Source organism: Protopterus annectens, chromosome 1.part0, assembly GCF_019279795.1.
Source record: "Protopterus annectens isolate FY-2018-M chromosome 1.part0, PAN1.0, whole genome shotgun sequence".
Classification (NCBI taxonomy): Eukaryota; Metazoa; Chordata; order Ceratodontiformes; family Protopteridae; genus Protopterus; species Protopterus annectens.
The window spans coordinates 178,023,065-178,037,544 of NC_056725.1; the positions used below are offsets into that span (position 1 = coordinate 178,023,065).

General features: G+C 39.6%; 1 protein-coding gene across 1 annotated transcript in view; it reads left to right on the forward strand.

The window, feature by feature from the left end:
• The window catches only part of AP2S1 (adaptor related protein complex 2 subunit sigma 1), a 194,570-nt gene that overhangs the window by 116,368 nt on the left and 63,722 nt on the right, over positions 1-14,480 (forward strand). The window contains exon 2 of the mRNA XM_044055527.1: positions 8,012-8,161. Coding sequence (XP_043911462.1) covers positions 8,012-8,161 — 150 coding nt within the window. The remainder of the gene's footprint in view (positions 1-8,011; positions 8,162-14,480) is intronic.

Genomic DNA, 14,480 nt, shown 5'->3' on the forward strand with positions numbered 1-14,480 from the left:
ACTTAACTTTGTTTTCCCCACTTTTCTGTTGTGTACAGCTGCATCCATGCAGATGTTTACCTGCTTGCTATAGTTTAGTGGTGTATGTTACCACATATTCAGTAGGGTTAACGGTGTGTTTTTCTATGTGTGTGTGGTTTTGGGTTTGTTGCTTGCCATTTTATCATATTGTAGTCTGTAGTTTGTCTTGGAGAATTTTTAAAGTTACTAGGACTGAAGTTGTCCCTGGATTCGGTTTTATTTTTTAAAGGGACCACTTTATGAAAGACCTAACAAGTGGTAAAATCCCTTGCGTATCTTCATAATGTTAGTAAGGACAACATCTAAGATGTCTTCCCCCTCCCCAATGCATACTCTGAGTAGGTGTTCCAGGGCGTTTGTATTGGCAAAGTCCAGGAATCTGTGAGCTAGTGGTGTTCTAGGTTTCCCAATCTGTAGTTGGATAGTTTATATCACCCATGAAAATGGTATTGGGTTAAATATTGATTGACTCTAGTTCTTGTAGATAAGCATTGCATCTTATTGGGTTAAAGAGCTGGATAGCTAGCTAGAAGGTCTCTTCTGAATGTTGACTGAGACACCACCACCTTTTTTCCCCGCATAATCTAATAGCGCCATCATATGTCCCTTCATATAGTCCAAGGAGGTACATTTCAAGCCATTGGCATCCACAAGTCATATCGGCAATCTGTTGTTCAAAGACTTTAGTGGGTGTGATCTTGACAGATCCTGGCACCAGACAGAAAACTAACCATCTCTCACTTCTTTCTTTGCCCAGTAAGAGATGCATTTTTATGAATTACAGTGGGGGTCACCTATAACTAGAATGTTTTGATTTAGTGGATGCCTGCCTTTACAGGCTGAATATCCATGACTCTGGGATTCCTAGCACTATGTGAGGATGGACAGTTGTGCTGAGGGTGCTTTGTGCCTGTCTTGTTTTTTGGAGGTCATTTAGTTTTAGGCAAGTTAACCTTTAGAACCTGAGCATGTGAAGGACTGTGTGTAGTGTGATCATAGTGAAGTGTGGTTTACTGCTGACTATCCTGATCTGATGACTGAGTTGTCAGTGTGTGTGATGTTACCTTCAATGCCATTATACATGTATATCTCTCATACAGTGTGTTTTACTGTTGTTATGATTTCTCTCACACAACACTGTTATGTTTGTGTAGTACATGATTATGAGAAAGTATGAGACAATTCTTACATTGTCTCAGATACCCATGTCAGTGGCTGTAGAGGTTTTGAGAGAGTACTGGTCCATGGTTTAGATGAGAATGACTTGGGGGGGGGGGGGGGGTTATAATGTCTCTAGTCATGTTTGTATTGGAATGTAGTAGCTAGTTTAGGTAGTCTTAATTTTTTAGGCTACAATGTAAAGATATCGTAGGCAGATTTTATTGCAACTCAGGGTGGGACTTTTCCTCTTTGCAACGTTACTGAAGCCTCCAGTTTAGATTGCTAGTGTAGTTTTATTTATTTATTTATTGCGTTTGTTTACTGGGAAAGTCCACTGGGCCAGAAATGAGCCTATTTTCAATGGAGGCCCGGGGAGAATAGCTCCACATGTAATTACATACAAAGAAAAATTATGCACAATCCATACAGAGTATATAAGGTAGAGGTAGCACATTAAAGTAATAATTGCATACAATAATTTAATAACTGCATACGATAATTTGGTAATGACATATTGATGACCGTGAAGGATTGTTTAAAATCCTGATACTAGTATAGGAATAGAAGTTTCAGATTATAGGTAAGATTATTAGCAAAGAGAGGAAATTACCTTAAAGGGAAAAGGAGGAGGCAGAAGGCTTTAGGTAGGTATGGCAGAAGGCTTTAGGTAGGTATAGCACAGTAAAGTGACAGCAGAAGGGAGGTGATGTGATAAAACTGGAACATAACCTAGTTGTAGAGTGAAGAGGAGTAGGATCTTGGGAGGGGGTCAAGTTTTGGGGCTGTAATTAGGGGTGCAGGTGCATATCCAATTTGAGGAGAGATGAAGTTTAAGGGATTTTTTTAAAGGAAGGAGATTATTCCATGGCTTGGAGACAGTAAAAGAATACAGCATTTGGCTGGCTGAGAGCTTAGGTTTATCAGTGTTTAATAGCATTTTGTTTTTTGACCGTGGGTGTCGATTAGGATGATATAAGGTCAGAATGTGGGAGAGGAATGGGCAGGCTGCAGGGTATTAAATACGTTTATGGGCAGTAGTAAGTTGTAGGTATGTGAGGTGATGGAGGAATTCAAGCCAATTTAGTTGATGTATAGTGGGAACAGTGGTGGGTGGAGAATGTAGCATTTGTAGCAAATTTGGCAACTTTGTTGTAGCATGAATTGAGTTTAGTTTTCAGAGAGGACTGAATATTGGTAAGGACGGGGGTGTCATGTAGGCGAGATGGAAACAGGAATGATGAGACGAGCCTTTTTTGTAAAGCTAAGAAAGTAGTTGTGCCTATGCTCCTAGTTTTTGTTTTTATTTTGATGTTATGGATACGAAGGTCAGAGGTTAGGTTGTCAATGATGACCCCGAGTAATTTGGTATCGGGAACAACTTCAATAACTGTATTAATTTGGGAATGAACAGAGAATTAGGATTTGTCAACTGGGCTGGATTTTTTGGGGGTAAGTATTATGGGGTTAAGGGTGAGATGGTTCTGTGATGTCCAGGATTCAGTTGAGGTGAATGCTTTTTGGGCAAGTTGCTGTAGTACAGAGGCAGATTTAGAAGAACAGAATGGTAGAATCATCTGCGTATTGGATTACAGTACTGTGGGTAAGAGATGCATGAAAGTCATTGATGAAAAAAAGTGGACCCAGTATAGAACCCTGGGGTACCCCTGTATTAGTATTGATGAAAGGGGAGGGGGAGTGCTGCCAAATAGTAGATTTTTGCCTATTACTGAGATGATTGTGGAACTAGTGAAGGGTGGGGGGAGAGATGCCAAGGTTGGATAGTTTAGTAAGCAGAAGCGTGTGGGAAAGTGTCAAATGCTTTTGATCGAGAGAGTGCAGAGACTGGATCCATCATCCCTAGCTCTATTAACAGTGTCCAGGAAGGAAATGAAGGCAGTATTAGTGCTGTGTCCTGGCCTAAAGCCAAGTTGAGTAAAGGAAAGGAGTTGGTGTTTAACCAGGTGACTAAGGAGCTGAGTTAAGAATGCACTTCTCTAGTATTTTTGAGATATGGGAGAGAATGGCGATAGGCCGGAAGTTGGAGATGTCAGAGTAATTGCCACCTTTGTGAAGTGGGAGAACATATGCCTTTTTCCAGATATCGGGTATACATGATTCCTGAATGGACCTATTGAGGAGAATGCTTATGGGATAAGCTATGGAGGTGGCTGATACTTGGTAGGTTATCTGGGGCATTGGTGCATGGTTTTAGTTTATGAAGGAGATTAGTATGGTAGCGTGAGAAAGTGGGTATGTAGTATTGTAGGTTTTGGTTGGTCTGTGTTGATGGGTGGGAAGGTGGTGGTAAGCTTAGCAATAGTGTTGACAGAGTTAAAGAACAAGGCTAACTTGCAGGGTGTTTTTTCTGGATTTGGGCTTGGATCATGGGTATTCCCAGGATGGAGTAAGGAGTCGATTGCTCCCCAACATTGGGGTTGTGATTATGTTGGGTTTGGAGGGTTTGGAAGTATTCTATTTTTGTTTTTTAAATACTAATTGTTTGACCTGATTGCGAAGATTTTATTGCATGAGGTTGGGAGTAGTTTTGTTTTTTAGCCAGGCTTTATCTGTGGAGGACATAATTTGCCTTGTTGACTTGGCAAGCCAGTTAGCATGTTTTGTCTTGACTGTTTTCAGCCAGAGAGGTGCATGTTTATTTAGGATACTAAGAAATGTGAAATTGAAGAATTCCACAGCTTCATTAAGAGGGAGAGATTTTAGTGGATTGGAGTTAGTATTGTGCAAAATATCATTAAAGATATTTGAGGAAAATTGAGACAAATTTTGGGTATATCTATATTGGTGCATGTTTGGTAGAGTGGTGGACTTGCGTACTATGAATGCTGGTAAGTGGTCACTTATACTGTCTGCAAGAGTACCAGAGGTGGAAATCTTATCAGGGTCAGAAACCATGATCCAATCTAGGATTGAACCTTTCCTATTCCTATTGTCAGGTCTGGTAATATCTGAAATAAGCCGTGTATAGATGTGAAGGTTGATGTCAGAGGAGAGGTTGTTATTGGACATGTCTAACCAGTTAATATTAGCGTCCGTTTCGTTTTTTATGTTGTCCAGGCAAGAATGTCTCCAAGAATGGGAATATTGTTGGCTGGGGGAATGTATATGACTGATAGATGAGCTTTTGTAGTAATTTAATTTGAGGTAGGTGATAAGTAACTGCGGTGGAGAAGGAGGGAATGGGCTTTGAATATGGAATCACTGTGAATGTACTTGGGATATAAGGCGATGCCTTCGCCTTTTTTGTGGAGTCTATCTGTTCTAAGGCAGGAATAGTTTGAGGGAAGAAATTCATAACCCTTTATATATGGTTTTAGCCAAGTCTCTGTTATGGCTGTAAAGTCTGGTTTATATTGACGTAACCATGCATGTAGAAGGTGGATTTTATTTCTAATACTTTAAATGTTGTTGGTGGTGAAATTGAGGGATTTTGTTGAGTTAGGGGCATTATGAGAGGAAGGAGAAGGGCCAGGGTTAAGGTGGATGTCACCACACTGGACTAGGCTAAGATGAATAGAAAGTTTTTTTTTTTTTTGGATAGAGCTTCTTTTTTTGGGGTCCCTAATATAGTTCTGTACAAGGTTACTGGAAGTTTATCTTGTGGAGAGAGGATTGTTGGTTTCCCTTCTAAAATTATATCAGTGGCATGCAGACTAGAGTAAATTGCAGAGTAGCTGGAGGGGAGGACAGTGTAGGTAGATGTTGATGTGGGTTTGGGAGGTATATAGATTGGGTGAAGTGATGAGTTTTAGAAGGGGAGAGAGGTAAATGGTGAAAATAAGGAGAAGAATGTTGTGCATGAGGGGCATAGCTGTGAGGGAGAGGAGTATAATAGGTGAATTATATGAAAATAGAGAGCTTATGACAAAGAAGTAAAGGTAGGAGTATTGAGGTAGTAGTAGTGAGGGAGGGGTAAAATGGTTTGGTATAAGAAGGTAGGAAAGGAAGGAGATAATAGACTAAGCAAGAGGTGTAGCCATAAGAAATTGTGGTTATTGAGTAATGGTTATGTAGAATGCAGACTAGGTAGAGTATATGGGGGAGGTGAAGAAGGGGGTTGGACTGTTAGAAGATAATTAGATTGGGTGTGGTGTGGAGTAGGGGTAGCCCAGCTGAGAGGCAAGAGTGCCGAAAAAAAAAAAAAACTATCAGGAACAACTTGCTTACAAACATCAGGTGAGTTTGAGCCTGTTTGCACAGGATAAAATATAATTTGAATGATAGGCACAAAACTGTTATCAGGTACAGGGCTCCAGAATGGGCAGGGCTGTTAGTGCACCTGAGTGAGAATAAATGCAGCTATAAGTATATTAACTTTACTAGTTTGTAATACTTTTGCTGTTGTGTGGGATCTTGCCTTGTTTTATACTGCCATCTAGTGGCTGTGAAGGGAAGAAAACACATCTACCAACCCTAATTGTCTAAGCTTGAATGGGGGAAACGGCCGGGGCTACGGGGAGGTCTGTGCGAGTGTGCAAGCTAGCAAATACAAGGTATATACATTATATGGGTTAGGGGCGTTTTCCATATAAAGAGAAGCTGTCTACACATCCAGTCCTCTAAAATAAGTTGCATAGCTTTTTTTCTTACTTTTTTGAAAAGTCTCAAAGTTCAAGACTTTCCCCACTATGCAGTCTTGTGTAAAAGACCTTGGGCGAACTTAACTCTGTGCAGATTGTCTAAATTCTTACCAGTGTTAATTTCTTCTAGTATTGTATAGCAGGGATGGTTGGATAATTGTATATGATAGTATTGTAGGGAAATTAATGCAGACATACATTGCTAGTGCTCATAACTACAAATATTTGTTCAGTGGAATAAAACAAGTCATTGGTGGGCTTAGTTTTGGAGAAATGTATAAGGTTGTATATTGTTGCCTTTCAAAAGCGATATCTGAAACTGGCAACTGTACTGTCCAGAAGTTAAAGCTGAAACTGCAAGATAGCAAACTTGGTAGTGAAGAAAATGATGTTGGCAAATCTGAAGACCCAATTCACTTTTAACCTTTCCTGAAAAAGAATGATAGATTTTTTTGTTATTGAAGGTTAAAATTCAGAATGAAGATTCTGCTTAGAGTAGTGCTTATGTTTAAACAATATGGCGCAGTGGTCCAGTTGTAGTAGTGTCCCTCACAGCAAGAGGTTCTCTGGTTCGATCCTCTGCTGGAGTGTCTTCTTGAGGAGTCTGCATGTCCTCCCTGCGTTCGTGTGGGTTTCTTCCAGGTGCTCCGATTTCCTCCCACATTACAAAGACATGCATCTGGAGTGTTTCTCTCTTGGCCTCCGCTGAAAATTGGCTTCGTTCCAAGTCTGACTTTCCTGGTAAATGTAAAAAAATATATATATATTTCTGCCTCCTTTCCCTTTGTGCTCCACTTGTCATTATCCTAGTTTCTGCAGAGTTTGCCACCCCTTTTTCACTCGAGTGAGGTTTATTTTTTCTTTACAGACAGATCAAGGTATGTTTTTATTTGCTTTGTTTCAGTGTACTTTGGAGTTATTGGGTTGCTGATCATAACCTGTTATGTGTTTGAGACACAAACATAATGTACTACTACTTAAAGCAAAAAAAAAAAAAAAAAAGTGTTTTGCTGACTTTACTTAGCTTTCATGTCTCTAAACTGTCCAGAATGTCCAGACCTTTGCTTCATTTGTTTGGTCTTTTCCTCATAAAGGCCTTTGTTTTTTTAATGAGTACTGAAGAAGTCACTGAATAGTGACATACATTTGAGTTCGTATCCTTCAAAGAAAATGCAGGCAAGCCCACACTTGTTCTAGCTACTTTTAAGTTTGTAGGAGGGCACCTTATCAGTGCAGACAGCCGGCAGACCCAAATCTTTTATTCTGCCTCTGCTATTTGCTAGTCCATACTGACAGTTTACAAATGTAACACTAGACCCAACCTTAACAACTTGAGGAGAAGGAGGTACTTAACATTTGTTAAGGTCATATTTATCACTGTAGCTCTTAACTGTTTTGACTTTTTCTGGATATCTGAGCATAATCACCATGTTCCATGCAGCACAATTCAGTAAATGAATTAAAAAAAATAACACTGTAGGAATGAGAAGTGCCATGCCGTTTACAGTCAAGATCTGTGAAAATATATTAATAGTAATGTGGAAATAAGATATTGTTGTTGAAAAAATGTAAGTTTGTTTGTAACAGCATCCACGCTTGAAGATTGCGGCATTAAGGTTTGATAGTTTTGTTGTTACCTCTGCTCAATAATTTTATGTTTAGTCATGCATATTTTTTTAAAGAAGTTAACATTTTGTCTAGCTAAGTTGTCCATCAATGATTTAACTTGTAGGATCACCTTTCTAATGTTTTAGAAGCGCTTTTATTTCTCCAGGATTGTTCTTTTGCCAACATTGTTCTTTTATGAACCTTTCAGTCCAGAGCCAGCAGTGTTTATGAAGAAAGCAGAGATGCTCCATGTCCACTGAAAATTATCAGAAAAAGTCACAAATAAGTGTAGGTTACTCAGTTTGTGGAGACTGAGGGGTGGAAATATGAAGTGACCTATAGCCTGCTTTCTTTATCTTTGAGAAAGTTCACAGGTTTCTGCCAGTGGTGCAGTACTTCATCAAGGCACTAGTCTCAGCTTATTCAGGTGCTCTAGATGGAGTGAGTACAGTGAAAGTTATTTTCTGCCATGTCACCATTGCACTTATGATGGGGGAGGTGGCACTTAAAGGAGGAAAAAAGTCTAGAGCTTCTTTGTCAGCGAAAAATTTTTTTTAGGAAAGTATTATGCAGGGACTTTGTATTGTTTTCATGAAGTTCAACCCTTTTTTTATATTTTGCAGATTCGTTTCATTCTTATCCAGAACCGTGCTGGTAAAACTCGCCTTGCAAAATGGTATATGCAGTTTGATGATGATGAGAAGCAGAAGTTAATCGAGGAAGTGCATGCTGTTGTTACCGTCAGAGATGCCAAACACACAAACTTTGTTGAGGTAATTACTTGAGTACACTGACAGCCAGTTTCATGATCCTAGAGTGCCTAGTATTCTTCCTGCATCTGAATCATTTTACATGATTCACTGACATACGCCATGAAAATGCATTAGGAGAGAGTAAATCAGAAATACTTGTAGTTTAAATGGAAAGGACGTCTTTTGGCCTGATTGCTTATAAAGCAGAAAAAATAGAAAAGAATAAGTATGCTAGACTTTGTGTCATCTTGTAAGGAATTCTATATTTAAAACCGGGTAAGAAACTTGTCTGTGTGGAAGATTTTCAATCCATATATATCTAGTTAATCACTGTATATTAATCAGATCAGACAATGGTAGTAGAAGTAGCGAACTTGACCTCGTCTTAAGTAAAAATAAAAAAAAAATGTAAATATATAATTTAAACTATTATACAGAATTATTAAGTATTCAAAAGTAATCCAAGCAGGGTAGACTATCTGTTTCCAGTCGAAAATCCTTTATTAAGTACACAGACAAGTGATCCAAGTAAAGCAAAAATAAGAGTAATAGTTTCCTCACAAGTTAACTATATGTATATGTATATATATGTATATATATATATATATATATATATATATATATATATATATATATATATATATATATATATATATAAATCAGTCAAGGAAGTGGTTTATTGTGCTGCAAAACAGTGTTATTGGTATACATGTTAATTCACATCCCTTCCCCCCCCCATCAGTGTGACACTCGAGCTGGTCCTGCCCTACTTAGTAGCTGTCATAATAATATAAACCTTATGTACATCATATAAAATTAATAATGCGGTACATCTTTTTAACCAAATTATTAAGTAAATTATTAAGATTGTGAGGAAGCTATTACTCTGTTGTTTTTGTTTTACTTGGATTGCTTATCTGTGTACTTAAAGGATTTTCGACTGGAAACAGACTGCTTGCCCTGCTTGGATTACTTTCAAGTACTTAGTAATTTTGTACAATATTTTAAATTATATATTTTTTATTATTTTTTTGACTTAAGATGAGTTTAAGTTCGCTACTTCTACTACCATTGTCTGATCTGATATACAGTGGACATAAAAAGTTTACACATCCCTGTTAAAATGCCAGTACCACAAATCATTTCAAAACTTTTCCCACCTTTAATGTGACTTATAACTTGTACAATTCAATTGAAAAACAAACAAATCTGTTGGGTGGGGGGGGTATAAAAAATAAAGAAAACTTGCAATAAGCTGGTTGCATAAGTGTACACACCCTTAAACTAATACTTTTGTTGAAGCACGTTTCGATTTAATTATAATATTCCGTCTTCTTGGGTTATACACCTGCCATCAATTAGAGAGACTGATTATCCCCAAATAAAGTTCAGCTGTCCTAGTAGGATTTTCCTGACATGTACTCAGTTGCCTGCTACAGCAAAAGCCATGGTTCGCAGAGAGCTTACAAAGCATCAAAGGGATCTCATTGCTGAAAGGTATCAGTCAGGAGAGGGGTACAAAAAAATTTCCACAGCATTGAATTTACCATGGAACACAGTGAAGACAGTCATCAAAACGTTGAGAAAATATGGGACAACGGTGATGTTGCAAGCAACTGGACGTCCCTCCAAAATTGATGAAAAGACCAGACGAAAGTCTGCCAAGAGACCTACAGCAACACTGAAGGAGCTGCAGGAATTTCTGGCAAGTACTGCTTGTGTACTACATGTGACAACAATCTCACTTATTCTCCATATGTCTGGGCTATGGTTGCAAGATTGAAGTATTTTCTCACACAGAAAAACATCCAGGCCTGACTAAAATTTGCAAAATAATACATAAAGTCTCCCAGTAGCATGTGGGAAAATGTGTTGCGGTCTGATGAGACCAAGGTTGAACTTTTTGACCACAATTCCAAAAGGTATGTTTGGCACAAAAGCAGTTTGCATCACCAAAAGAACACCATCCCCACGGTAAAGCATGGTGGTGACAGCATCATGCTTTGGGTTTGCTTTTCTTCAGCTGGAACTGGGGCTTTAGCCAAGGTGGAGGGAATTATGAACAGTTCCAAATACCAGTCCCTTTTGGCCCAAAACTTTCTGGCATCTGCTAGAAAGCTGAAGATGAAGAGGAATTTCACCTTTCAACATGACAGTGACCCCAAGCATACATGCAAATCAACAAAAGAATGGCTTCACCAGAAGAAAATTTAAAGTTTTGGAATGGCTCAGCCAGAGCCCAGACCTAAATCCAATAGGAAATCTGTGGGGTGACCTGAATAGGGCTGTGCACAAGAGATGCCCTCGCAATCTGACAGATTTGGAGCACTTTTGCATGGAAGAGTGAGCAGATATTGCCAAGTCAAGATGTGCCATGTTAGACGCCTACCCAAAATGACTGAATGCTGTAATTAAATCAAAAGGTGCTTCAACAAAGTATTAGTTTAAGGGTGTACACACTTATGCATCCAGCTTATTGTATGGTTTTTATTTTTTATATTTTTTCCCTAACAGATTTGTTTGTTTTTCAATTGAATTGTATAGGTTATAGGTCACATTAAAGATGGGAAAAGTTTTGAAATGATTTATTGTGGTCTAATTTTTTTATATCACAAAAACCTAGCATTTTAACAGGGGTGTGTAAATTTTTGTATCCACTGTAGATGGATTGAAAATCTTCCACACACACATGTTTCTTGCACTGTTTTGCTTTTGGACCCACTATACTTGTTTTGTGGGTTGTTTGAGACTTCGGGGGTACCACGGAGATTACTTGTTATTTTTTTGTTGGTACGTTGAATTCTTTATTTAAGGTACATTTTACATTCTTAGGATTGCAGGAGTATTTCTTTTGCTTAACCATAATTATTTTAAATATTAAGATGCTGTATGAGCTAATAATTTGTCTTTTTGGATGTCCCTGTCATTCAGTCTAATTCTCACAGCTGTGGGTATTGTTGACTGTAACTTGTTTGAGGAGCACATAATTTCAGGCAGTACTGCATTTTTGAGGCACTTTGCTTTCAGAAATGAAATGGCTGTACATCCTGGGGACCCAGTTTTAAACAGCAGCCTGGGCAGTGAAGGAATTGGCCAGAGAGGGGTGGGATTGGGTGGGGGCTCATGGCGAAGGTGTCTTGTCATAGGATTTGTCTGCTTCTGTACAGCTTTTGCACAGTGGACCCCTTGAGGTATACACCTGCCAAAAAGTCCACAACACTGTAGCAGGGGTCCCAGGTATATGGAAGCATGCACTTGGAATAGCCCATCATGGTGGGCTTAGCACCCTGCTTTCTGTTTAATGGGAGAGGGTGATAATATTGAAAGAAGCTCTTAACCTTCTGCTGGATGACAGCTGTGATTCCTTGGTCTTGCCTCCCTATCCCACTACCTTCAGACACCAGAGATCAATGATAAATGGACCAGTATGGTATGGGGACTAGATTGCTGTCTGAGGGGGAAGAAGCTTTAACAAAAAAATGAAAGGTTAAATTTAGGATGTCTACGACACTAGTGAGTACTCTGAGGTAGTAATTCTTGGAAATTTGATGGACTGTTTTTAATTGTGAATCTGTTGCAGCTTGAGAAAGTAAACAAGTTTCCTCCAAATTGTAATGTTACTAAGTAGTGTGTTACATGATCATATATAAAAAGTTTAACTGAAGCATTTGAAACATTATCATTGAAAAGTACAGTTTAGTACAATCTTATAATGGTAGATGTACTTGCCTTCACTGCTGCAGTATTTTTAACAGATGGGATTCCCTGCTGTGGAAGCTCAAACATCCAACCAGTCTACCAAAGACTACTTGTTTCTTTTAAAGGGTATGCTGAATGTCACCCAAACTCTCCTTCCGTAGCGTAGGGCATAAAGGTGATGTTCAGGCCTACCATAATCAGAACTGAGTACCCCAGTAGCAACCCAGTCCAAGAAACCCAAGAGGTAACCTGTACATCCCAGAAGGTGAAAGAGTAGGGGGATGGAGGGAGGGAGCGAATATTGTAGCAGTGAAGGCAAGGACATCTACTGTTGTGGTAAGATTTTACAGAACTGTATTATGTCCTTACACTCACTGCTGCAGTATTCTTAAAAGATGGGAAAGTGCAAAAGCTCAAGAGGAAACTTGGGAGGGGGAAGGCACAGAATCCCCTAAAAAGCCATGACGAATGGCACTAACGAAACCAGCCCTAGTTCCAGAGATGCCATACAACTTGTAGTGCTTAGTTAAAGTATGCACAGAAGTCCCGGTAGCTGCTTCAAGAATAGATTTGGTCTGTAAGCCCTTGAAAAAAAGCACCCAAAGATGCCACAGCTCTAGTAGAATGAGCCTTAACTGAAGAAGGGAAGGCTTGTGAAAAGTGTAAGAAAAAGAAATAGCCTTAGAAATCCAAGAAGAAATAGTTTGCTTGTATACAGCAAGTCCTAAAGATCTAGGATGAAAAGAAACTAAAATGAATCGATTTTCTAATAGCCTTAGTCTTATACAGATAAACCCTGAGTTATCTATGTATGTCCAAAGTATGCAGCACCCTCTTACTGTCAAGACTGCGGACAGTGGAAAAAAATAAGCAGATTAATGAGCTATCACTGAATTAGCCTATTAACCACCTTTGGCATAAAAGAAGAGTTGCTGCACAAAGAGACACCGTCCTCATGAAAGACCAAAAAAGCAGGACGACCCATAAGGGCCTGCAATTCGAACACCCATCTGGCAGAAGTAAGAGCTAACAAAAGAACAGTTTTCCAGGAAAAATGTAGCAAGAAAACTGAACCAGCAGGCTCAACCGGAACCTGATTTAGCTTTTCCAAAACGAAATTTAGATCTGAGAGAGGACAAACAGGCTTCCAGGTAGGTCTAATATTAAGGACACCTGTTTCCACAAATCTAGAAGCTAAAGGAGGAGAAAAAATGCAGACAAGCAGAGATAGCTGATAAGTGGGCCTTAATAGAAGAATAGGCCAAACCAGCATTGAGCAAATCACACACATAAGAGAGAACCAAAGGAACATCCACAGTAAGTGGGTCCAGGTTACGAGGGTGACAAATAGAAAACCTCTTCCATTTGGATAAATAGGGTTTCCTAGTAGTAGGTTTCTTAGCTTCCTGCAGGGCTTGCAGCACTTCCTCAGAAAAAAAAGGTGTCTGTAAGGAATCAAAATCCTCTCACCCACAGTACCAGTTGAAGCATGGACAGGTGGGGAGATCCCTTGTGTTGTGTGATTAGAGCCACCTTGTGAGGTAACTTGTGGTGATTACCCCTGGCTAGATGCAGAAGTAGAGGGAACCAGTGCTGTTGTAACCAAAAGGGAAGTCAACAACAATATTTTGGTAGCATCCTATTGAATCTTGAATGAGTTTTGGAACGAGAGGAAGGGGAGGGAATGCATAAAGAAACGTCCCCTTCCAAGAAAATGAGAGGGCACCCACCTTCCACACCATAGAACCTGGGACTCTGGTGCAAAACAGAGAAAGTTGTCTGTTCAGAGGGGAGGCAAAAAGATCCACTTGAGGAGTACCCCACTGGTGGGATAATGTCCAGAAACACATCCCTGTAAAGCATCCATTCATGGGATTGGGTTAAGGACCTGTTCAGAGTGTCTGCCATAATGTTCTGACTGGAAGAGATGTAAACTGCTTGAAGAGTCACTTGATACTTGACAACAACATCCCATATCAGAAGTGCCAACTTGCAAAGGTAAGATCTCATTCCTCCCTGCTTGTTGATATACCACATCGCTGTGGTAATGTCTGTGAACACCTTGAGGTCCTGGAGAGAAAAGAGGATGAAAGGCCTGAAGAACCAGCAGAAGAGCTCTCACCTCTTTGATATTGATGTGCTCCTTCTGCTGATGAGGTGACTACACCCCCTGTACTTTTAGGGAGCTAAATGTTGCCCCGCATCCCATGTCCGAAGCATTTGCGAACCAATTCCTGAGAGGGAAGAGTGGGGATGAAAAGGGATCCCTGGATTTCAGAGACCACTGCTGAATCCATCCGTGAAGTTCCTGTCCGAGACGAGGAAGAGGAACTGCACGGTCTAGAGGATGTGCTTGTTGGAGCCATACTGACTTCAGAAACTCCCTGGCAGTAATGGAAGCCAGAGGATGAAGGGTTTGAAACAAAGAAATGAATTAAGGCCTTTGGAGTGGGCAGGGATGGAAGTAGTGGCACCATCTGAATCCTGTAACCTAGAAAATCATGATCTTGAGAAGGAGTCGTAAGACCATTTGAAATTTATTGTGAACCCCAGGGAAACAGCAAAGTGAAGATTTTGCGAAAGGGTCTCTGGAGAGGATACATGAATCAAAAGGTAGTCTAAATAAGGAAATGTTTGGATC